Source organism: Pogona vitticeps, chromosome 4, assembly GCF_051106095.1.
Source record: "Pogona vitticeps strain Pit_001003342236 chromosome 4, PviZW2.1, whole genome shotgun sequence".
Classification (NCBI taxonomy): domain Eukaryota; kingdom Metazoa; phylum Chordata; class Lepidosauria; order Squamata; family Agamidae; genus Pogona; species Pogona vitticeps.
The window spans coordinates 165,043,123-165,067,998 of record NC_135786.1 but is presented as its reverse complement, the minus strand read 5'-3'; the positions used below and the strand labels follow the sequence as shown (position 1 = coordinate 165,067,998).

General features: G+C 41.0%; 2 protein-coding genes across 5 annotated transcripts; both read left to right on the top strand.

The window, feature by feature from the left end:
* Window positions 1–43: 43 nt before the first annotated feature.
* Window positions 44–17,374, top strand: TPMT (thiopurine S-methyltransferase). Of its 4 annotated transcripts, XM_072998671.2 has the most exons (10): window positions 44–183; window positions 3,826–3,977; window positions 4,634–4,726; window positions 7,590–7,722; window positions 8,577–8,629; window positions 11,359–11,433; window positions 13,775–13,860; window positions 15,249–15,293; window positions 16,659–16,706; window positions 17,126–17,374. In XM_072998671.2, exons 2-10 carry the CDS (start codon window positions 3,838–3,840, stop codon window positions 17,236–17,238), a joined length of 786 nt encoding a protein of 261 aa, XP_072854772.2. In that variant the 5' UTR covers window positions 44–183; window positions 3,826–3,837; the 3' UTR covers window positions 17,239–17,374. The 4 variants fall into 4 exon arrangements, with proteins under 4 accessions (XP_072854772.2, XP_078249625.1, XP_072854773.2 ...); XM_078393499.1 differs by lacking the exon at window positions 4,634–4,726; XM_072998672.2 differs by lacking the exon at window positions 16,659–16,706.
* Window positions 17,375–18,807: 1,433 nt separating this feature from the next.
* On the top strand, window positions 18,808–24,042 carry NHLRC1 (NHL repeat containing E3 ubiquitin protein ligase 1). The gene has a single exon (XM_020798579.3). The coding sequence runs from the start codon at window positions 21,900–21,902 to the stop codon at window positions 23,106–23,108; it is 1,209 nt and encodes a 402-aa protein (XP_020654238.3). The 5' UTR covers window positions 18,808–21,899; the 3' UTR covers window positions 23,109–24,042.
* The last annotated feature ends 834 nt before the right edge of the window (window positions 24,043–24,876 follow it).

The window sequence follows — 24,876 nt, the reverse complement described above, 5'->3', positions numbered from 1 at the left end:
TGCCCCGCCGCTAGAGCCCCCCCCCCCCCCGCGCAGCGGTTCTGGGAGGGTTAAGGCCGAGAGACCCTCCAGGATTGAAGGCGGGCTGGTTGGCCGCTTGGAGCTCGCTTGGCGGAGCTCCTCCTTAAGGGCACCCTTGCAACTCTTGGTCCTGTTTCTCTTCATCCGACCCCCACCCACCAGGTAAATTAAATTTAATACCGAGAATTCAAAAAGGCGGGACATGGGGAGGACTCCAGGCGCCTTCCCAGAGGCTGAACGGGTGTAAAAGAAAGGGGCACTTGAGGGGCTGGCGGCCAAGTGGCTGGGTCTCCTTTGAGGCTTCATTACATTTTTTTTTTCATCCCGTGCTGGGAGCAATTCACCCCCGTGGTTTCCTTACTTCTGGTTACCGTTTAATGCCAGGCTTGCCTCATCCGTTACCTTCCATTTAGGTTGGACAAGAGTTCCCTTATATAAGGTTAATGGTGCTTGTACTCTGGTATATTTTGAAGGCGGAAGACTTGTTTGTTTGTTTTTCATGCATTTCTTCCAAGAATCTCGGCAGCTTGCCTGGCTTCTTTGTCGTTTTCACCCTCCCAACAACTCTGTGAGGTAGGCTACACTGAAGACAATTGGCCTGAAACCATAATAACAACTGACTACTACTTTGAGCCTGGATTTTTAGGCCACTTGGTAATAGTATAAACTATTGCACATAGTAGTTTATCAGTGACTCTATTCATACTACAGTTATCAAGGTATGAATAGATATCTAGGTGCCACCCCTTGACAGTTGGTAGCTGAATGTGTGGACTAATTTTATTGAAAAGTATTGATGTGGAGGTTGCACCTTGGGGTGTTTTGTATATATTGGCCCATTCATGACATACAAGTTATCAGGGAGTGTAGCAGTCCTTAAAAGGTGAACAAACATGAGCTGGATTTCCAGATGGATAGAGCACAGGTGGCTCTACCAGTGACCAGCATCCGACTAGGATTTTGCAGCACAAATTGGAGATCACGTACCCAGTGTGCACAATTGTGCTGTCTACCTGTCACATGCTCCAACATGGTACAGTCATGTGGTCTGTTGCACACTTGGTTGTGTACCCAGGCATGCAACAAGTGGCCAGAAAATTGCAAGTTTCACAGCCTCCCTTACTCATGCATTATTTTATAATAGGATTTTGGCTATTTAGTTCTGACTGATTATGTACAATGTTATACAGTACACAAATGTCAGTAATATTTTATCTGGGTTGGTTTATTTATATACAGTACAGGCAAACCATCTTTTATTCATTTGTTTGTTTATAGCTGGACTTTCCTCTGATGAGCTCAATATAGTATGCATGGCTCTCCTCCTGCTCACTATATCACCACAACAAGTTAGATCAATAGATGGTAACCAGTCCAAAGTTAATTCACACAGTGAATTCATGGTTCAGTGGGAGCTTGACTTTGAATTTTCTAGTCCACTACACTAACGAGTACCATCACAATCACTTGATGTGGCTGTCAATAACAGATTTAGAAGAATTAGAATCCAAACCTTCTCAGGCTCACAGAGCTAGCTGGTTAAGATTTCTCAGTATCCCATGAAATTGTCATGGGGTACTGTCTTCATAGAGGTGGTGCAGTTTGTATATATCCAGAAAGGAGGTGGCATTTGAGCAACCATGTGGCTAGTGTGCTCCAAGCACAGTCCCCTCCGACACACCTCACATAGCAGCAGAGCCAGATAGGGTTTAATCAACAATAAATTATGGCTGGTCCTAGTTGGCCCTAATATAAAAGGAAAAAGTGAGACAGGCAAATCAGGTGGTTGGCTGGCCAAGAGAGGTGTGCTGGGAGTACAATCAAGGGAAACTCCCGTGTTCAAAATGTAAATTTGAGCACAAATGTAACAGCTCTTTTGAGCCACACCCTTGTGTAACTTGTGCACCCTCATGATACTATCAGGCAGTATACAGTATTACTGCATTAAGCAAGAGGGTAGACCCAGATGTGGTGGTGCTGTGGGTTAAACTGTAGATCCTCTGTGCTGCAAGGTCAGAAAACCAATAGTCATAAGAGCGAATCCACGCGTCAGAGTGAACTCCTGTCGCTTGTCCCAGCTAATGCCAAGGTAGCAGTTCGAAAGCATGCATTTGTGAGTAGATAAATAGGTACCACCTCGGTGGGAAGGTAACGGTGTTCCGTGTCTAGTTGCGCTGGCCACGTGACCATGAAAGCTGTCTTCGGACAAACGCTGGCTCTACAGCTTGGAGACGGGGATGAGCTCCGCCCCCTAGAGTCAGACACGGCTGGACTAAATGTCAAGGGGAACCTTTACCTTATTGACTTGCACAAGGTTCTGGTGGATTGGCTCACTGCTAGGAAACCACCAAATGGCACCTTTCTGTCATCAAGATAAATATCTGCCTTTCAGTTACTTCATGTATATAAATGTCCCTCCAGGGATGCTGTAAGACTATATAATCACCCAGTTTTAAAAAATATACAACCATATGCATCTATCCTTAGCTGAAGAAAGCACTTATTATAATCTGGTGATGCTGACATCACATATTGTACATGCTATATTTTGTGAGTGGACTGTTTGTTTTTTAATATTTTATTATTTTCTGTCAGTCCATTGAAAACAGCATAACAGAACAATACTTATTATAATAGAATAATAATGTATTTGTTATTCATAAACTCTTGTATGTTTACATTGTATCTTTATCTTTTTAAGTAGTTTCTTCTGTGGCTCGTCATTGCATTTTTATGTCTGGCTGATGCCACTTAAACTAACCAGCAGTCCAGCCCATTGCCCACTTTGTTGGCTCCATTTTTGACTCAGTATCAGATTTCCTGATTTTCCCTGGATTCATTTGATTGTCCATTACAACAACAAAGAATCTTGTGACTCCTTAATTTTAATTTTTAACATATCACAAGACTTTTTATTCTTTTGCTACAAAAGGCTAACACAGCACGATTGCCAGAAATTTCTGATTGTCTATAAACTCTAAAAGACAGGATTTATTGTGCTTAATTATTATAGAAAAGCTTTTGTTTTGGATTACAGCTCCTGGAATCCCTGGGCCAGCATCACTTGTGGCTTTCGGGAAGTTTGGTTGAAAAAAATTTTTTCCCAAGCTCTGTGTATAAGCCAGCCTGTCTAACACCAGGTTTGAAAAAGTCTTGTGCCTGTCATTTCAGAAGTGAATCAGGAGCTCTGAAAAACAAATTAGTGATTTCTCAGTTCTCTGCTACCTCCCAAGGAATACAGAAGACTGCGCTGTACCACTGTGTGCAAAGCTCCCACGGGGGAGTTAAAATCTTCTCCTGTTTGGTTATTCTTTAACATATGTGCCTCAGCTATACCTCTGTAGCCCCACTCCCAATTTCATGCGCAACACATTTCTCCACCCCTGACCTTTGCATGTATAATATAGACATTTGCAAGCAGAGGACTGATGTACCCACAGCTTCTCATATGCAGAGTATGCATGCATACGTCATGAATATAACCAGTAAATCATACAGTCAGTTTTGACACATACATACGTGTTCTGGAACTCAGTGTGTTTCTCATTCTTTTCCTAGGGAGTCTGTGCTTTGATAAAGACTAGTGTTTTGTTTTCTAGAACAGAAGGCAGGGCCATGCTGTCCTTTGGCCCTAGTTAATGCCTTGAAAAGTTGCAGGTACAAGTGCTGCCATAAACGTAACTGAATTTAAACTCAGGGTGGTTGTTCTATAAACATATAAAACAAAGGTTCTGGTCTAATGACAAGGTAGAAGTATTAACTAATGAGTCACAAGTTGTTTTGGCCATTTTTCTCTGTACAAAGGTTGCCTGGGCCATGGAAAATTCCCCAGATGTCACTGGGAATGAAAAATACTTTGAAGCCAAGTTACAAGAAAGCCGAGTGGTGACTGAAGAAGAATGGCTAGCGAAATGGCAAACAAAAAATATTGGATTTCATATGGAACAAGGACATCCGTATGTAGTTTTATATTCTATCAATATAGCCTTCTATAGCCAGGTGCTCCCCAGAACTGTTATGTGTTATCAACTTGGAACTGACTTATAACTACTTTTATAGACATTCAAGGTAAGTAACATATTTAAAGAGTGGTTTTACCACTTCCACTCCTTCAGTGAGTTTCCATGGCCAAGGGGATATTTGAACCCTGGTCTCCAGAGTCCTAGTCCATCACTCTATCCGCTACACCACACTGGGTTTCTCCCATTACAAAACTACATACATGTAATCTGATAAACAATTGCATGGGAGTAAATCCCATTGAAGTCAACATAGTTTACTTCTAAGTAAACATACAAAGGATCAATACTGGCTGAAATCCTCTTGCAGTGGTTATACAGGTTATAGCTCTAATCTCATTAAGGCAGAAATGCTATCCCCAAAGTACTTCTCAGACATATTGCATAACTGGTTGCAATGGAAACCCCACAACTGATTGCACCATTGAATTGTGCAATCCTTATTGCCTGGGTATAACATTCAGCCAATTTACACAGGTGTAACAAGTAATTTTTTAAAAATATATATATCAAGCCCTTATCTAGCTTGCAGAATCAGAAAATAAAGCCCAATTATTCTGTTGATATTTAGGAACTTTTTTGTTCTTTGGCAGTTTTCTGAGGAAGTATCTGGATCTTCTACTGAATGGCAGGAAGGGACTGAAGATATTTTTTCCGCTTTGTGGCAAAACCATTGAAATGAAATGGTAAATGAACCATCCCTCTTCTTCAGTTTTATTGTGATGTAGGTTTATAGCTCTGTGGGTGGAAGCACAGTTAACAGACAGAAGAAGGGAACCTGCTGTATTACTGATGAATCACTAAGGTACACTTTGCATTGTGAATATACGCACCCAGATTGACAAGTCTCTTTTCGCCTTCAGAAACATGACTTAGAGTGCTCATTTAATGAGTACTAGGTCCAAAGAATTATTTTTGCCTACTGCCAACTGTTGCCTCTGGGCATTTTGAAACATCACCATCTTGGTCAATGACTGTGTTTGCTGAGGGTGATGGGAGTTGTGGTCAAAAATACAGTGGTGCCTCGCTAGACGATATTAATTCGCTCCGTGAAAATTGCTGTTGTATGAAAACATTGTCTAGCGAAGCATGGTTCTCCATTGGAATGCATTGAAATCTGTTTAATGTGTTCCAATGGGCAAAAATTGTCATCGTTTTGCAAAGATTACCCATAGGGAAAGCATTTTGCGAAGCGCTGATCAGCTGTCAAAATCGGCATCTAGCGAAAAACGGTCCCGAAAACACCCGTTTTGCGAAACGCGGACCCAGCTGTCAAAATCGTCGTCTAGCAAAAACCGGTCCTGGAAAAAAAAACATTTTATGAACCACGGACCAAAACATCGTCCAGCGAAAATCACCCATAGGGAAAGCCATTTTGCGAAGCACTATAGCGCTTGCAAAAACCCATCGTCTAGTGATTTCCTCATCCTGCAAGGCAATCGTCTAGCGAGGCACCACTGTATCTGGAGTAGATTTGATCAGATGGTTGGATTAGACACCATATTTCAATTTCAAAGGCCTTCTTGCTGAACCTAAAGGACCCAGGAGATCCACAGAAAGATTATCTTGCACAGTCCCCACTCAGTAGACTGGGAACTGTACAAGAGCACTAATGTTCAACTAAAACTGAAGTCTGATGATGAGGACACAACAGTAGAAAGGGTTGATCTCCAGGTTTGACAGCTAAACTGAAGTATTGCTTAACCCTAATCTAGTCATGTAAACAGAAAAACTTGCACTAAAAGTCCTCCAGGTTGTTTTCTGTTTCTGTGGGAATTCCATGGCACTGGTGATATCAAAGAAGGATTAGTAGATCTTGTAACTATTGATGCTGTATTACATACCATCAAATTGTACCCAACTTAGGGCAATCCTAAGAAGGTTTTCAAGGTGTGACAGTGGTTCCCCATTTTAACTTTTTTGTCTTGTTGCTCCCTTGACTTACTGGCAACTGGCTGCAGCTCCCCAGTACAGAAAGACTACTGTATCCACAAACTTAGTACCTGCAGTTTCACTTATCTGCTGCTTGAAACAAATACAGTTGTGCCCCGCTTTACGATTGCCCTGCATTACGATAAAACTGCATTACGACGACATTTTTGCAATCGCTTTTGCGATCGCAAAACAATGGTCTGAATAGGCTTTTTTCGCTTTGCGATGATTGGTTCCCTGTTTCGGGAACCGATTCTTCGCAAAACAGCGATTTTCCTACAGCTGATTGGCGGTTTCAAAATGGCCACGGGGTAAATAAAATGGCTCCCCGCTGTTTTCTGGGACGGATTCCTCGCAAGACAGCCACTGAAAATGGCCGTCCTATGGAGGATCTTCGCTGGACGGTGAGTTTTTAGCCCATTGGAACGCATTAAACGGGTTTTAATGCGTTTCAATGGGTTTTTTATTTTTGCATTACGACGTTTTCATTCTACAGCGATTTCGCTGGAACTAATTAATGTCATAATGCGAGGCACCACTGTAATAAAATAAAATAGAGGAATACACTTTCCCAAAGTGTGTTGCTAGTACTGACCACTAGGTGGAACCAGAGACTATGCTAAACGTATACAGTTGGTGTAAGTAAAACACACTCAGCTTGACTTCTCTGAGGGAAGCAGCTTCTGGGCAAAATGGGAACAGTTCAAGGAGGTGGGAGGGGTGGCAGGGAAGGCTTCCTTGAGAGCAGGAGGGCAGAAAGCTCAGTCCTTTGGCAAGACTGGGCCAGGGTTCCCGCTCTGCACCATGCACAGGACACCAGAGAAACTGCAAGTAAGTTCTGTACAATACTTGGGGGGGGGGGAGAGAAGGGAGGGGGAGATTTAGAGGATTCCATTGCACCCCTGGGTGGGTCTCCTGGTGTCCCATGAACCCACAGTGCACACTTTGGGAAACGCTGGTGTATGAGATACTTAATGAGTGATGTTACTATTGCCATCTTCCACGGAATTCCCATGACTGAATAGGGATTTAAACTGATACTCTATCCACTATACTACACTGTCATTGTTACAAAATCTGCTTACAATTCCATCGTTCGTTCGTTTAGTCGTGTCCGACTCTTCGTGACCCCATGGACCAGAGCACGCCAGGCCCTCCCGCCCCCCCAAAAATAATGGGGTTGTGCTACTGAAAATCAGAAGGTGTCACTTGCATTTATTGGCATTATGGCTTCCCAAAAACTAGCTTGAGCCATTTCTTCACCACCACCACCCCAGTATAGTATGCTGGCTGGAACAGATAAGGGACTCCCACAGCCTCACACAATATGTCTGTACAGAGAATGTTTGTCTGAGTGGTTTAATTCCTGTATGTGGCTACTGGCTAAAACTTCAGTGCACAATCCATTCTGTATCCCTGTGTATCTTATTTACATATTTATTTAACTTATATGCCGCCCGCTCTACCCAAAGGTCTCTGGGTGGCTTACAACAATTACAATCTACTCATACACCTCCGGCATTCACCACCCAAGTGGACTTTGACTTTATTGTTTGCTGTTGTTTTAAAAATATATAGTAATATAAGTAAGCAAGCCACATTTATTGTTATACATAGGTTAGCTGACCTGGGACACCATGTCGTTGGTGTGGAAATTAGTGAGAGTGCCCTGAAGGAGTTTTTCGCTGAACAGAACCTTTCCTTTTCAGAAGAAACTGTTCCACAAATCCCTGGAGCTAAATTATTCAAGGTTTGTATTGAGCCCACATTCCCACACTTGCAGCTAAGCACAGAGGCTGGTCAGCTGTACTTACTGTGTCTGTTTACAAATTAGTATTAATAAACATCCTAGTACAGATCAGTGAATTAAAACATGTAGTAGTAGGATGCAAACACTTAATCCCAATTCAAGCCACAGCTGTGAGAACCGATATCCTTGATAAGTGTTAATTCAGCAGTTTTCTTGTTGGCGTCAGTATTAACAAGCTCATGGCCAGAATCCTGTTTGGTTTTTACGCACGTGGACAGAAAGTTTTGCTAGCAGTTTGTGTGCCTACTCCTAGAACCAGATAAGTGACTGACTCCTTTTTAATTAGCCTCAATTAACTGCTACACCTTTGCTTCAATGCACAAAAAATAAACCACACACACACACAAAACAGTAGGATTCTGACCCTTGTGCTTAAGGCTAGATATGTTGTTCTTATTTCAACTTACATTATGCTACAAAGTGCTAAAGCACTCTTTATGTGGTCTACAACATAATTATGCAAACAACTCTTTAACATACACCCCTCTGGAATTGGGTACTCATTTTACTGACTTTGGGAGGATGGAAGGGTGAGTCAACCTTGAGCTGGCTACCTGAGCCTGTCAGGATTGAACTCAGGTTGTGAGCAGAAGCTTGACTGCAGGACTGCAGTTTTACTACTGCACCATGGTGAAGTAACTTTTCACATTAGATTTTTAAAATATTCATCCTTCATTGAAAAATAGATTTTAATGCTGTACGGATGTTCACCTGGTTAAAATTGTTACTTTGTTAGTTTTTAAACATTCTTTTAAAATGTTAATTGAGAGCTATCTTCCCATTCTTCATTGCAGAGTACTTCTGGAAATATATCTTTGTATTGTTGCAGTATTTATGATTTGACCAGGTAGGAACAGAGTGGCACTTTGGAATATTTCCATAACTTGTAATGTGTCTGATGGCAGTTTGCTCTGTTTCGTCCCACCAAAGATATTCTGAAGGAACAGGGATAAGATTCAAACATATGCTCTGTTCCTGGGTGTTCAAGTATAAGTTCCATTGCTTGTATATCCATTAGACCAGTGGTTCTTAACCTTTGTTACTCGGATGCTTTTGAACTGCAACTCCCAGAAACCCCAGTCAGCACAGCTGGTAGTGAAGGCTTCTGGGAGCTGCAGTCCAAAACTGCTGAGTAACTCAAGGTTAAGAACCAGTGCATTAGACAACCATTATATACAAGGAGGAAGTATTCACAGGTTTGAGGGAGCCCCAAAATTTGCAAAAAAAAACCACACACACACATTGTTGGGAGGGGAAGAACCCTATAAGATCAGAGCCCCCAAAATAGCCCAGTGAGACTTCAATTTATTCAGTAGGCACAGAATACTGCCAGCTTATAATGGGAGTGGGATGTAAAACATGTGGACAAGGAATCAAAATGGAGTATTATAAAGGAATGCATGACTGAAGAATATGCAAAATCATTAAACTGAAGCACCAAATGCTGCGACATTTCATTGGCGGTCCCATTTTCAAGTACTCTTCTAAAATTCTTACCAGTAAGTGTGTGTCAAAATGCCTTTAAAGTTAGACGTAGATGTACTTCAGAAATATTGCCTTGTTTCTGAAGTGCAGACATTGATCTTTCCCTTAGAGTAGGGTTGGAAAATATGTGGCCTCCAATATGTTGTTCAACACCAACTGCCTTCTCCTTCAGCCAGTGGTCTAGAATGATGGGTTGTGTAATTCAATAACATCAGAATGGCCTGACTTAGATCTACCAAAATAAAACTACGAGAGACTGGCTGAAATTTTGTTACTTACCATAGTATGTCACACCTACAGTAGGCCCATTGAATCAGTGGGGATTTGGTAAGTCATCTCTTCTGTATATTTTGCTGATTCAATGGGCCTACTCTAGTTGCAATTTACTGTGCTGAGTAGCAGGATTTCAGCCTATGAATGCATGTTGGGAACTTAATTTTAGGCCTGATTGATGCATGCATGTCTCAATAACTCACAGCTCAATGATGATCTGCCTCATCTGAAAAAAGTATGTGAGGTGCTGTGGTGTGATATGAAATCTGTGTCCTTTGTGTTGTTTTTGCAGTGACTATTTCGCACAGGCATGTCATCAGCTGATGCTGCAGTTCCCAAGTGTTGAACATGCATAAATCAATTCAGAGGAATAAGTTGAATAAGTAAGGCCATCCCTCATGTTTGGTAGGGTGAGGCTCCCACATCAGGTGGGAAGAGCAGTGAATGGGTGTTCATCATACAACATCACCTGTTGGAGGAACCAGCAATCCAGATATCCTTGCTGACCAAAGCAGCCCATTACACAGCTCTCCAGAGCTGATTAGGACCCAGATTCCTTGCTCTGAGAAGTCCTCAAGGTTGGAGAGATTATAGCTCTGGCAATCTCCCAAGGCACTTTACCAGTAATACCACTAAGGAAGAATTTCTCAACGCAAGGCATATGGGCTTGGCCATCTCTGCTAGGAAGCAGAGCAGCAATGAAGGAAGTAGAAAGGATAATCAGGAATAAGAATGTGTTACTGGTGAACAAGAACAAGATTATCCACACTGTTGTATTTCCAGTCACTGTGTATGGATGTGAAAATTGGACAGTAAAGAAAGCTGACAGAAAAAAAAATTCATTTGAAATGTGGTGGATGAGGAGAACTTTGTGGATACCTTGGACTGGCAGAAAGACAAACAAGTGGGTCCTAGATTAAATCAAGCCTGAACTATCTCTGGAGGCAAAAATGTTGAGGCAAGATTCTCTAAATAATAATAATAATAATAATTCAGGGAAAGCTGGAAGACATCAGGAAAAGAGGAAGACCAAATAGGAGATGGACAGAGTCCCTTAAGGAAGCCACAGGTGTGAGTTTATAGGAGCTGAGCAAGGCTGTTGAGGACAGGACATTTTGAAGATTGCCCATTCATAGGCTCTCCATCAGTTGGAAGCAATCTGATGGCACATAACAATATCTTTGCAGTGGCACACCAGATGTTTTTGGCTAAGGAGCCTGTTCTGATCATAGAGGACAAGCAGCAGGGCACAAGGTTGCCTCTGTGAATATGTATGTGGGGTTTTATGTTGGTGAGAATTCAGAGTTTTTTGCTAGCCCAGAAGAATTTTCTGACCTTTTTCCCCCTTCGAAAATCTAGCTCATATGCGATCATAAACTATTTTTTTAAAAATTCTTTCGGTTTGAAAAGTCAGTGGCAATGTAGCATGAGTAGTAACAGTGTGAGAAACAAACGAGAAACTATGTTTCATAGTTCTTTGAACCCTGCCTCAATGTTTGCATAACAAATACTGTGTTGTTCCTGCCATGAATATGGGTATTGTATGACTATAATGCCTGCTTGGTGCACTTACAGCACAAAGAAACACATTTCTGTCACATTGCACAGTGTAAAGTAAAACATACTATCTTCAGCTCTGCACAAATATCCTAATGGTATCACTTGCACAGCATTGCTCACGGAAAGGAAGAGTGTTCCTGAAGTAATATAAAAATCCTGTGCTACTTTTATGCAACATCTATATTTTTTGGTACCATAGAGATCATGAATCTATGATGCTCACAGTTTCTAACATGCAAATTTCTTTCTTACTTATAGCACTGTTACTGGCAAGGTTGATGGGATTTGGGACAGGGGCTCCCTAGTAGCCGTTAATCCTTCTCAAAGAGAACGGTTAGTAACTGATACTGCATTTCATATTAAATGTTGAGACCGGTGCTCTTACTCGTTAAACCTTCTGGCTCTACAGAAAGAGCTATTTCCTCCGTGACATAATTTGCATTAGTCAGTCTTCTGCTATGAGCTCTCTTAATAAGTGAATACATATGGGACTCTAAATGAAATAATTGTTGCACTATCTGGCTTGTCCAGGCACTTTTCAAAGCTGGGTGTCTGTGGTCTTCTGGATCCCTTTTTGCCTGCAGCTCTTTGCCTGCTTGCAGCTTCCAGCAGCCATAGCTAGCCTTGCTAAAGTCGTGGGATTGTGGGAAGTGCTGTCGAAAAGTATCTAGAGGGCCATAGATTGCCTACCCCTCACTTAAGTCCACTGTGTGCAGTTCACTACCTAACCCATAACACTGCGTGCAATTTGTAAGGTGGTGGGCAGGATGGAACATGGAATGAGGGCCTAAACAACAGAGCCAGCTACCACCCAGATAAGAATTAAAAAATGGAATGAACTTTGTTGGTCTGGCTGGATCAGGTGTCTTAGACATACATAAGACATCTATGGGCCTTATCTCACTGAACCTGGAAAATTACTTTTAAGAAGAATTTATAAAATCACACACTGAAGCCCTCCATAATTGAACAGTTGGAAGATGATGTCTTGGATCCCAAAGCATCATCCTGCCACAACTCTGTTGTAGAGGGCTTCAGCATGTCCTTACAGTTAGTCACACTTGTTAAAAATAACTTTCCAAGATCTGGACTCAAGGATGTTTTCTGGTCTAAGCAGCTCATCTCCTTGTCTGTCACGATTGCTCTACAGGCTCCTGGAGCCTGGCTTTCATTGCTCATTCTCCTTTTCCCCTTTGGAACCTGGCCCACCTGTATCGGGCATCCCTTCCTTCTGACCCCTGTGGAGCTTCAGGTTGCTGCCTCTGGAACATAGCTCTAGCCCGTCTTGGATTGTCTGTGGCCCATTGGACTGCTGTCTCTGGTGCTTGACACATGCCACCAGTAGACTGTATTAACTCACTTCAGGCTCCTTCGAGAGACAACATGTTCCAAAGGGATCATCTCAATTTCTACTCGGATCAAAACAGGGTCTCCAAAGCCCTGCATCTCAGACAGTGCATCACTTCATCCAGGGCTGGCTTGAGACAATTTTGTGCCTGAGCCAAAAAATTCAGCTAACACCTTCCTTTCACACACACATGCTGACTAATTATCAAGGAACACAGTGAATGGAAGCTACACAAGAGCACTATTGTTCCTCTCAAAGGGATGTGTGCTGGAAAATGTCTCATGGGTTAGATATGTCCGTCTATGGTTCTTTGGCTCTTCAGGATATTGTTATAGTGATTGCACATGTTCCTTAGGAACAGCTGATGTTTGAGTGATAGAGATCTGTCTGGATTGTCTGAAAGGAAAAAATTCACTGGTGCTTGGAAAGAGTGACATAGTCCTCCTGCAGCCAAAAGAAGAGGATGGGTGTGGGTGTGTAAAAATTGGTTTGAGACAAAAGGAGAGGCAGAGAGAGTGGAGAAGTAATGGTGAGCTGAAAGACCAGCAGAATTGTGTAGCACCTTCGAGTCCAGCAGAGAAAAAACATACCTGAAAGGGTCTGCTTTATGAAATGCATCATTCAAAGATTGTGTTATTGCAGTTATATAATCACATGCTTGCTAATCTTGGGGAAGTGTAGATAGTGAAAGGGTAAAATGTAAAAATACAAACTTCATTGTTATGTAGATGTCACTGCCGTGATTGTTCGTAGCACAAACATTCTGGTACTGGCAAGCTGAAAAATGCAATTAGTGGAAGTAAAACTGACTTCATTCAAGCCATAAACAATGGACTTGAATATCCTGATGAGTTCAAATTCAGATGTTACATCAAATGGGCCAGCAGAAGCGGAGCAGGTACCTCCCACCCTCCGTCCCTCCAGGGATCTGATGTGGGCTAACAAATCTGCATTTGCTGCTTCTGTTATTTTATGCAAGCAAAATATAACCTTTACATTTGTAGATATTGCAGAAAGTGGCCTTTCCCTGCCGCTCCCCCCCCCCAGTAAGCTAAACCCAGGTTCCATTTCTGCAGGCATGCCTCATTGATTGGAGGAAAACGGGGTACATGTCATTAATTAAATCTGCTGTTCTATGTAGTCCCTCCATCAATCTTTTCTCAGGAACTGTATGCTTTTTCTGAGGCCATACCTATGGATTTGATGTTTAAAATTACCAAAGGTTTTTTCAGTGAAAGTCTTGTTCATTTCACATGTTCTGTGCTTTGATTAAGTAAAAAAAAAGAGGGTATGTGTACAATGTTGAAGTTGTTTTATATTTTCCAGTTACAGCCAGCTGATATTATCATTAATGAACGAAAATTGTCGTTGTCTTCTAGTTACTTGTTTGTATGATCCAAGCAAACATAAAGGTAGGATATTAAAGTCACAAAACCTCAGCTAGATATATTGAAAAAATAACATTGAATCACACAACTTGTTACCTCATCAGAAGGTGATATTTCATAATGGGAAATAATGGGTCCTGAAAAGGATTACAGGGCAACAAGAGTTCAGCCAATCATATCAGTGTTGATCTGGGATTCCAGAACATACTTAGTGCTTTCAGTTGTTTTAGTGTGTTTTGTAATCATCATCATCATTATCCCTCAAGTTAATTCTGACTTATGGCAACCCTTTTCAGTGTTTTCCAGGTAAAGACTACTCAGAAGTGGTTTACCTTCCCTTCTTTTGGGGGAACCCTGGGACTGTAAAGCTAACCAAAGGCACACAGGCTGGCTCTACTTGCAGGAGGCACAGTGTGTGTGTTTGTGCAAACATACTTGCTCACACACACATTTTATATAGGAAATTTATGGGGGAAATTTAGTTTAAGTACAATCTGCTGCAAAAAGCAAGGTTAAAGGAGATTAGATCACCAGTAAATGACAGTGCAGAAGAATGCAGGATCCAAATATTCATGGATCTACACATTAAGCTCATTGCAAAAAGGGGGATTTTGCTATTCAGTGGTGGAAATTATCATATAAATCCATCTTATCTCCTAAGTGCCCCGTACAGGTCTTAACCAGGGGCTGTTGTTTACACACCAGGATCAAACCACTGTGCAAGGTTTTCCCACACATATTATTCCTTGGAAGTGTCTGGGTGCAACACAGCTTACACTGAAGAAGATACAAGTATGGAGAGGAATAGATAGAGAAATAGGGATTTGCTCAGATTTCCTAAACTATCCTTTAGCTGCTCTGACCTCTACTCACCTTCGTTTGATCTAGACTGGTATTTTTAGGAATTTTTTGTGTTGCTTCCTTTCCTTCTCACATTTCCTTCTTGACACACTCTGAGAGAGCACAGAGGAAACAGCCTGGCTTATTTCTCAGGAGGTGAGGAGGCAGATATGGTTCCCTGCATTTCTACCTCAGTTTCCTAGAACTAGGTGGTAACACTTGCTTTTGTATTGTTTTCAAATGAAATGTGTGATTGTTATTTCTTTGCAAAGAGGGAGGCACACATTGTTAGTCGTTGCAGTATCTAATGAATAAATTCAAAATTTAACTCTGCTGTTGCTTGCTCTGCCGACAATTTTAACTACATCCTCATAATTCCTATACAACTTACTCATCTGGTTTTGGAAATATAAGTGGACCATCACCAGGTGACATTAATATTAACAGGTTACATCTGTAAACTCACTTAGAAAACCCAGCAATATCATATTTTTTCAAAACAAGTGTAAAAATATGCCTGATTTGATTCCCCTCACCCTCTTGCTTATTAGATTATACCATTTATTTTCCAGGTCCACCTTTTTATGTTTCTGATTCAGAAGTGAAAAGTTTATTTGGTGAGTCAACTGTACAACTGCTTTGATTTCTATCAAAATCCACTTGACAGATCAAATGTGTACAATGATGTGGAAAAACATACAAACTCTACTGACAACACAGAGTGATACTCTTTTACAGATATTTGCTTTCTAAGCAGGGTCAAGAGGCATATGCAATCTGAAACTAGAAGCTAGAAACGTATCAAAATCTTCAAAAAAAAATTACTTCCCCTAAAAAAACATTACTTCCCTGAAAGATATACATGCTAATTGTTTTGTGCCAAGGAAAAGAAACACGACCCTGCACCTGTACCTAATAGATACTGTTTCCTTGTGGTTCAAGGTTATTGTCATTGCTGAGTTGTAGTAATTTAATCAAGATTCTTGTTCTCTACAAATGTTCCATAAATCTGACCTCCTTCAACTGTCTTCTCTCCAGTTGCTTTAGTCAATGGGCACACCCACAGGATGCCGTTCCTGTGGATAATGGCATGCTGATGCATGTAGTTTGCTCACTGTGCTTGTAAACTTCATACCATGAAGACATATGGGCCAGTTTTATTTTATCTTTGCTTGCAGCTTTCCATCTTTGATTTCTTTTGGGAGAGAAATGAAGCAGAGAGGAATGTACAAATGAGTTCACATGACACAGTGAACAAACCACAGATTTAAGCTGTGGTCAGTTTAACAAAAAAAAAAAAAAACCCAGAAAAAGGAGATATGATGAAGAAATAGGCACCAGCCTGTTGTTCATCTAGGGTAAACCAGGGTTCATGGAAAGCCCCATGCCTCTATGGACTTAAGTACATTGGTGTTTTGGTCACACCACAGTCCATATCCAGCCTGTGTGATCCGCACTACACCATATTGCCATGTCATACAGTTGCCTATGTCATCCATTTCAGTTGGTGCACCAGGAAAAAATGTTATCAGGTAGAAATTCCTCAGAGGGGGCTCTTCTGCTCTGTGCATGGATTTGCATAATACCTCATTATAAGCATGCGGAGATCTTGGGTGAGAGATTAAGCATTGTCTTGTGCAAACAGAAGCACACCGCTAGATTTCAGTTCTCTTTTTCCTCAGTTGAAGGATCTTGCATTAAGTTTAGGAAAATCCTCTGCGGTTGTGAAATAAGCTGAAAGACAAGGAGGGGGATCTTAATGTGAGGAAGATCAGGCTTAGAGGAGGTCATGCAGTGAGTTTCTTGGTTCAGTGAGGACTAGAAGGTGGAAGTCTCAAGTCCAGGACTTTGTCCACTACACCATTGTGGCAAACATAGTAATGGTCATAGACGCCATTGTTATGATGTGAGTTTTTTTTTAAAAAAAAATCTAATAGTTTATATCAAATATTTTATCTAATGGCTCAAATCTTGTTGTTTAGTATACTACATTGCAACTAAATTAGCCCCATTGAATCAATGGGGATTTGGTGAGTCAACTCTTCTGTAAGTTCCATTGCTTTTACTCTAGTTGCAACGTTCTTTCAGACAATATGTTATACTTAAATCTCACCTTTCTTTGATTATAACATTAAGGCAGCATGGAAGTAGTTCTCAGTCAATTGCTGTCCCAAGCACTACTAACTCTAAAGCTTGCTTAGCTTTAGCAAGACACCTGCTTCATGTACCTCAAGACCATAACCTGAGGTCATCCATTTCATGTCCTACGCAATCATGATAAATTAAATCAAATAGTATTTGGAGGAAAGCGAAATGCTCAATCTTTGACTTAATACATTAACCTTACTACGGAATAAATATCCAGATAAGACACTTGACTCTTCATGAAGAACACATGCCTGGGAATTGCAGAAAAAGTTTTACTCATATGCTGTTATTTTCTTTTCAGGCAAACACTGTGAAATTAAGTGTCTTGAAAAAAAAGATTCCTTATCAGAACGTCCTAAGCAATGGGGTTTAGATTCATTTTGGGAAGTAATATACGTGCTCATGTTAAAATAGCCAGAACATCAAATCTTCTAAAGTCCCTCAAGGGAAGTCAGTACTATATTTTACACATTAAATTGTGAAATATTGTCATATCAGATTTCTAGAAAACTATTTTTGAAATTTCCATATAAACATCACTTGAAATGTGTGTGGGTTTGTGTTCTGAATTATTTCTGTGTGAGTGCGGGAGAAAGAGTGAGTGTTTGAATTCATTGGCACTATGAAGGATTTGATGAGGGCAGTGTGAGCAGCCTTCACCACCTAGAAGGAGCATAGGTCATGAAGTTCAAGCCACATATAGTCTTCGCAAATCCCAACACATCCAACATCTGAAGAGGGAAGTAGTCTAAAGTGATTGCAGACCATTTGACACAATTGAATTAGATTTTGCTGTAACTGCAGTGTTCTGATTATGTAAATCAGAGTGATTAGGCAGGTAACAGGTAGAACTGGATGAATCAGAATGAAGTGGATCACTTCTTACCAAATAATTGCATTGAAGGAAAGTTGGCTGATGTACAATGGTATTTTGTGTGTGTGTATGTGTGTGTGTGTAACTGCTGCCATTATGTAAGAAATGAAACCAAACTAAGAACAAATTCAATTTAAAAAACCCCAGGTTTATGAATATGGGATATTGTGCTTCTCTACCCATGATTCAAAAAGCCAGGAAATGGTCTGACATTGCTGCACAACATCGTTCCTGCATTGCCAGCCCAAAAAAGAAAAAAAAAAGGGATGCCAAGCTTTACATAGCAAAGGGCAGCCTACATATTAACACCAAGAGCAGTAGTCAAGATGGGCTGCAGGGTACTCTTTTGTGTTTACTACCATTCACAAAGTGACACCATACCAGGGAAAAACCCAGAAGCTGACTCCTTTTTTTGATCAACCATCCACTTCTTACCCAAACACAAAGCAGTTGTCAGGACTGTTTTGCAACAAGTGTGAACAAACAACTCAAAAACTATTTACACAAACATCCCAACATTTGGCCCAGTGCAAGAGCAGACTGTCTGCTAGCTCTGTGCCGAATTTGGTGTTATCTCAAGGTTCTGTTTCAAAGTTACATTTTTTGTGTTTTTTTGTTTGTTTAGGGTACCCCTGTTTTTTTAATTGGCTTATGGAATACTGAATTGGGTTGTCATGCGGTATCTCTTGCTGCACTCTTGTGCAGCAATAATAAAGTGGTTTTAATTTGCAGTCTAGTTAAGAAATCTCTTATGCAGCAAAGCTATATTGCCTTCATCCTACTGAGTCATTACTGAAACAAATGAAGTAGTGAAATTGGAGGATTTTGTACTGACAGATGAAAGAGATTGTTCCAACTGTCTCTTATTTCGAAAGGGCTGGTATTAGTCATTCGCTGAGCTGTCCTCTTAGCTTGCTCTGTTGCATATATTAATCCTTCCTTGTGCTGAGGCAGCTGTTCCCCCTGCTTCTGCCACTCCATACAGTACTCTCCTGCTAAAAGTCTTTTCTGAGCTGGGAAGAAAATGCTGCAGCTGAAGAAACAGCTGGGGGCACAAGCCCTTCTTTTCCCTTAAGATGATTGAGAGGCAAAAATGTAGCAAAAACACTGCTTATATTTTCTGCAAGTACTTTTCTATAGGAAACTAAACATGAAGCTTTGGTTAAGGATAGGATATTATTAATGCTATTTTTAATTTTCAGTTTGGTCATAATAAGAATGAAGCAGCAACTTGATCTGTTCTTTCACCATAATGACAAATGAATCTGAGGGGAACACTTGACTGAATGGAAAAAACAGTCTGTGGTTTTCCAAGAGTGTCCGTTTAATTGTGGTATTCTGAGGCAAAGCAAGAGTTATGTTTAAAGCCATCAGAGGATAGTAGATCTATGTGCCTTATTGCAGGCCTACAGCCCACCACCAGCCTCATTGTCAAGAATCTTGGGAAGGAGCACAAAAAACAGATGTGTCCAAAGAAATAGGACAGAATTTCAGGGCTTTCCAATAGATTGCTTGTTGGCCATTCTAGGAAACGGGAGGGACAAGATTAGCCTTTGTTCTTACAGCAGAGCTTGTAAAGTAGATCAGAGGTAGGTTTGAGTGACCAATGAGAGGTCTTTCACTCAGAAAGGACAAACATTTCAAAAAATAGGTTAAAGAGGAAAACGGTTCTGTATTGTGGCTAGTTAATAAATAAATGATATGTTCCAGCACTGTTTCCCAACATCGAACATATATCAAGTTCCAGACTCCATGTGGCAAGGAGAGTGTGATCTTTGAAATAATGAGTTACAAATAAGATACAGTAGTTATCTGCAACTTTTGGGCAATGAAGTTGTGGCAATGTTAGTTATCAAAGGTAGTGAAATTATGAAGATTACAAAGTTATTTCAGTGGTGCAATGATGGCAGTTTTTAGAATATCTATTTTAATTGTATTTTAATTGTTTTATTTTTTTATTGTATTTTAATTGTTGTAAGCCACCCAGAGACCTTTGGGTAGAGTGGGTGGCATATAAGTTAAGTAAATAAATAATATTTTCTAATTGCTTTAAAAACCTACTTTTAAAGGGCATTATAAACATTTGTAGAATTTTGACGGGAATATTTCAAGATGAATGCTGTTTCCATATCAATTCTAAAGTTTCATTAAAAAGAACAGTAACAGAAGATAATGCAAAATGGGAAAAAGTAAAAGAAAATAAATAGAAGGTAATGCAAAAGTAGCGAGCAGTACAAGTAACATGAGTTATTTTTTCAGCGAGCAGTGAGAATGAACACCTGTCTGTTGAAGTAGACTTGTCCATGACAGTTCACATTAAAAATATATAAAAGTTAGTTTTAAGGTGCCACTATGTTTTTGTCTCTTTTTTTTACTTTTTGTTTTTTAACTCTTAATGCCTTATGACCAGAACTGTGTGATGGCTCCAGCCAAATGCTGAGTTCTGAATTGTATCAGGGCCATTTTTGTTGTCTTGGTGGTACCCTTGATTGAAATTGTTAGGTCCTGCCTAATTCTGTTGCAGACTAGGATCATCCTGGACCACACACCAAAGAAATCCAGCATTTGGAAAGTTAAAATATGTGGACACATGCAGAACAGTGGAGAAAGGAAAACAGAAAGTTAGAGTGCATTATAAGAAATATCTGCCTTGCATAAGGAAGAAGTGGATTTGTCCACAAAAGGTCACATTAAAATATAGCAGTTGGTCTTTAAGGTGCCACGATGTTTTTGTCTTCTTTTATTTTAATTTTGTTTTTGCCTCACATGGAAATGCTGAGGTTTGAAGTGCCAAAAAGGGTACACACACACACACACACACACACACACACACACACACACACACACACAGAGAGAGAGAGAGAGAGAGAGAGAGAGAGAGAGAGAGAGGTTTGGTGCATGGGCTCCATTTCATGACTAGAAACACACACACGGAGCGCTACACAAGTATTAAAGCAGAGGTGGCTAATTTTTTTTACCATCCATGGTTTTTGCTTCTGCCTGCAACCCATGTGTTACCTTTGGTTGACCAGGGATGATGACAACTGTAATCCATCTGAAGGGCCACAGTTGCCCACCTTGTGTCATGGTTATGGAAACTCTAGCTTGCTTTTGAGCACTCTGGACGTTAGGAGAAAGATGAAGGAAGAACAACAGAAAGCAGCATTGGGAGGAGAGGCGTGCGGGGGGGGGGGAAGGAAGCTTAGAAAAAGGGAAAAGAAAAGTGGGCAGAAAATGTGCAAAAAAAAAAGCAGAAAACAGCAACAAAGGCAGCCTTGGCAGAACATTGGTGTTACCCGATCTGTAAGTAAATAATGAATGATATAATCACAGAGTTGGAAGAGACCACAGGGGCCATCGAGTCCAACCCCTTGCCATGCAGGGACTCCATCAAAGCACTCCCGACAGATGGCCATCCAGCCTCTGCTTAAAAACCTCCGAAGGAGGAGACTCCACCACACTCCGAGGCAGCCTCTTCCACTGCCGACCAGCTCTGACTGTCAGGACGTTCTTCCTGAGATTCAGGTGGAATCTCTTTTCCTGCAGTTTGAAACCACTGCTCCTTGTCCTAGTGTCTGGAGCCGTGGAAAACAAACCTGTCCTTTCCTCAACATGACATCCCTTCAGATATTTAAACATGGCTATCATGTCCCATCTTAATAATGAGTACTTAATAAAACCTTTTTTTAAAAAAGGCTGTCAAAATTGTTGATTTTGAAGTTAGGGTCTTTAGCTAAGTTACAAACCTTGTTTGTGCTGAACCCTACGAGAAAGCCACTGCTTTTGAAACTCTCTCTGGCCCCTTTACTGGGTCAAGTGGACTTTAATCATACACATCAGTCATCGAACAATGGAACAGTGCTATGAATTAAGACCCCAGATTTGCTGGAGTGAACTGGTATCCATTCATGTGGGTACACTACAGCTCTTCAGATTCAGATGAAAATTGTTCAGGTAGGTAGGTATTCTGCCTATTCCCTCCCAGTCAAGCTAAACGTAGATGGAAATTATTCTTATGTAATGTTTCCTCAAGAGGGCAGCAAACAACAGCCAAAGATCTCATCCTGCATCACAGCTTTCTAAATTTACTGTGAATCCCTAGCAAGGCCTCTGATGTAAGAGGGTCTCGTGACCACATCAATGTGACCAGATGGCCTAGTTTCCCACCGTCACAGCAACAGTCCTCTTAAGGGTGGTACAAATGTCTGCCCAGGCCTCTACAAAAACACCAACCATGACAGAGCTGGTGGATCAGACAGAGAACAATCTGCTAGAATGCAAGGTGTGTTTTGAAAAATACAACCAGCAAAAAAAACACCGGCCAAGGAACTTACCATGTGGGCACGTTATGTGCTTTGAATGTGTCATGTCTATGACCCACCCTCGGAATTTTAAACTGGAGTGTCCATTCTGCCGCAGAGCTTGCAAATCATCTGAGACCAGCGACTGCTTGCCTTTGTTACACCTGATGGAAATCGTGAGCCCTTCTTCAGCTGCTCATGTTCCAATTTCAGGAAGGACTATTGCAAGGACGACGGAGGATGTAGCTCTCCCAGCATCTTGGGTCTTAACGTTCAGCCGTTCTTTTGGAGGATGGGGAACCCTGATCAATCCAACAGGGATGGCTGTGTGTCAGAGGTCTGGCTGTGCAGCAGTGGCACATGACGGCAAGAAGAGGATTAAACTGTTTACTTTCACTGGGGACTGCCTACAGCAATTTGGAGAACGAGGACAGGCAGAAAATGACATCAGGTACCCGAATGATGTCACAATCACACTGGATAGTCACGTCGTCGTCACAGACAGCGGGGATTGTTCCGTCAAAGTGTTTGATTTTACTGGTAGAGGCAAACTAGCTATCCGGGAATCTTTCTGTTTACCATGGGGTCTGGATACTACGCCTCAGAATGATGTTATCATGACTGATTCAGGGACAGGTAGTCTATATTGCTTGACGGCTGACTTTAAAAGGGGGGAATTGAAGGACGTGAGAAAACTGTATTCTGATTTGTGTAACCCAAGAAAAGTGGCTGTTTCTCAGACCTCTGGAGCTATTGCAGTCATAGAACATTTGACTGCAAAAGGACCCAGCTGTGGCAGCACCAGATTGAAAGTCTTCAGTGCCGACATGCAGATTATTAGTCAGGTGGACAGTTTTGGCCTAAGTCTGTTCTTTCCATCCAGAGTATATGTTAGTGGTGTGACCTTCAGCAGGGAAGGTCATATAGTAGTCACTGATGCTTTTAACCAAGCAGTATTCTGCCTTGGAAAACCAGAAGAATTCACCATATGTAAACCCATAGTTACCCAGGGCCTCTCCTACCCATTGGCACTGGCCTTTGCAGGAGATAATTCTCTGATTGTTTTAGATGGTGGTGATCATTCCTTAAAAGTGTATATAGCTAGCTGAAGTATTGAAATATGTTTTCTCACTAGTTGGGAGAAATTAATCCAGTTCACAGCATAACATAAATAATACATAGAAGGCCTTTGTGCATAACTTTACCAATTGAGTAGGAAAAGCAGATACTGTATGAGCCTTCTCCATGTCAGCTGTAGTGAAAGCCAGTCCACCTTAGTTAGGTGTGTAAAACATAGGGGCCTTCAGATATTTTGGATTCCTACAACTTCCACAGTTCCTACCAGCTAGGAGTCATGCTGACTGGGCCTGCTGTGAGTCGAAGTTTAAAATATTTGGAGACCCCAAGGTTTTTCACTTCTGATCCAAATGGTCTGAAGTAAAGGTACAACTGCAGTCCTGTGCCCATTGAAAGCAATGAGAATTATTTCTGAGCAGATGTGTATAAGATTGTGCTGTTAACCATTCCCACAAGACTTAATCACAGTGAGGTAATTTAGAAACTGTACAGTACATAAGCAGTTCTGGTACTCTATGCATTAGGCTCTGGATAGGATTCCTTTCTCCTGTGTTTTAGATGTCTTATATAAAAACGCCCTTTGAGTCAGACCGTATACTTCCTTAGGCAAATAGACAGCTTATGCCATTAGTAAAAGGTTGTAATTGTGGGAGCTGTTGTACTGGGAATTCAGATCTATCCTCAAAAAATTCTATACTGGGTCAAATATAGAAATCAGTGCTGCTCAGAACTTGGAAGTAATAAATTACAAACAGCACAGACAATGAGTTGTGTTTTGTTTGTTTGTTTGTTTTTGTAACGAGTATAATGAAGCGGCACTCCCAAAATAATGTGAAGAATTGATGTGATGTAACATTTGTGGTGCATCAAGCTTTCTCAAGTTATTTCTTTAAAAATATTTCTTAAAGGCATTTTTAGAGGCATTTGGATAGGAATTATTAAAGTTTTCCATAATTTTGCTGCCAATCCTACTTGTTTTCTTGAACTAATGGAAAGCAATAAAAATGTAATAACAAGTACTAAAACAAGTAATGAAACCAGCTACTTCTAAACTTCACAGGTAATGATAAATAATTACTTCATGTTTTAAACATGGTAATTAGTAACTGGAACAAACGGCTTTAAAGATGTAACTTGTTAGGTTCTAGAAGCATGTCAGTTCTGTTGCACAGGGAATTGTTGCCTTCACTGGCTGTGTTTCATGCCCATCGTGGGAAAGCATTTTCAGCACAACAGAACTGGGCAAAGAAATGACACGTTCAAGACGGTGAAGGCATGGAGATGACTTACTTCTCTGCCCTAAAGCAAGGTTCACACCTGCCATAAATGTGCTGGAGCTGTTATGCTAGTGCAAACATGCCTGGCTAGGACAGAGTAAAGGCTTTGTTCTACAGGGTGTGCCTTTTACAGGGCAACTTCTTTCTCACTAAATCTCTTGAGCTGTCCTGAGCTATGGCTCCTTTTTATTGCTATAACTGTCTGTATCTATGGCAACCTGCATCTGTAGCATGCTGGCTGCAGAGGTTCTGGGAGCTGTAGTAAAGAAATAATTTTACTAAGCTCTGGAACCTAGTGGCACATCTTTGGTTGTTTAAATTAAGGGCCAGAATCCTACTACCCATGTCCATCAGCATCAATTTCAGCAGCAAACTGCCACAAGAAGCTGACATAGACATTTGACATCACACACCAGTCATATGACTTGGCACATGACAATCAAAAGAATCAGGTGAAAATCCCTGTTTGAATAAATGTAAGGGCCACATTGCATTAAACCAATTTTAAACTAACCTTCTGTAC

What these genes read in the sequence shown, in the direction of transcription:
- TPMT (XM_072998671.2), top strand. Translation starts at nt 3,838, where the DNA reads ATGGAAAATTCCCCAGATGTCACTGGGAATGAAAAATACTTTGAAGCC. An exon ending in AGTATTTATGATTTGACCAG is followed by an intron (nt 8,630 to 11,358) that starts GTAGGAACAGAG and finishes TCTTACTTATAG; the next exon opens with CACTGTTACTGGCAAGGTTG. An exon ending in AGAAGTGAAAAGTTTATTTG is followed by an intron (nt 15,294 to 16,658) that starts GTGAGTCAACTG and finishes CTTGTTGTTTAG; the next exon opens with TATACTACATTGCAACTAAA.
- NHLRC1 (XM_020798579.3), top strand. Translation starts at nt 21,900, where the DNA reads ATGTCTGCCCAGGCCTCTACAAAAACACCAACCATGACAGAGCTGGTG.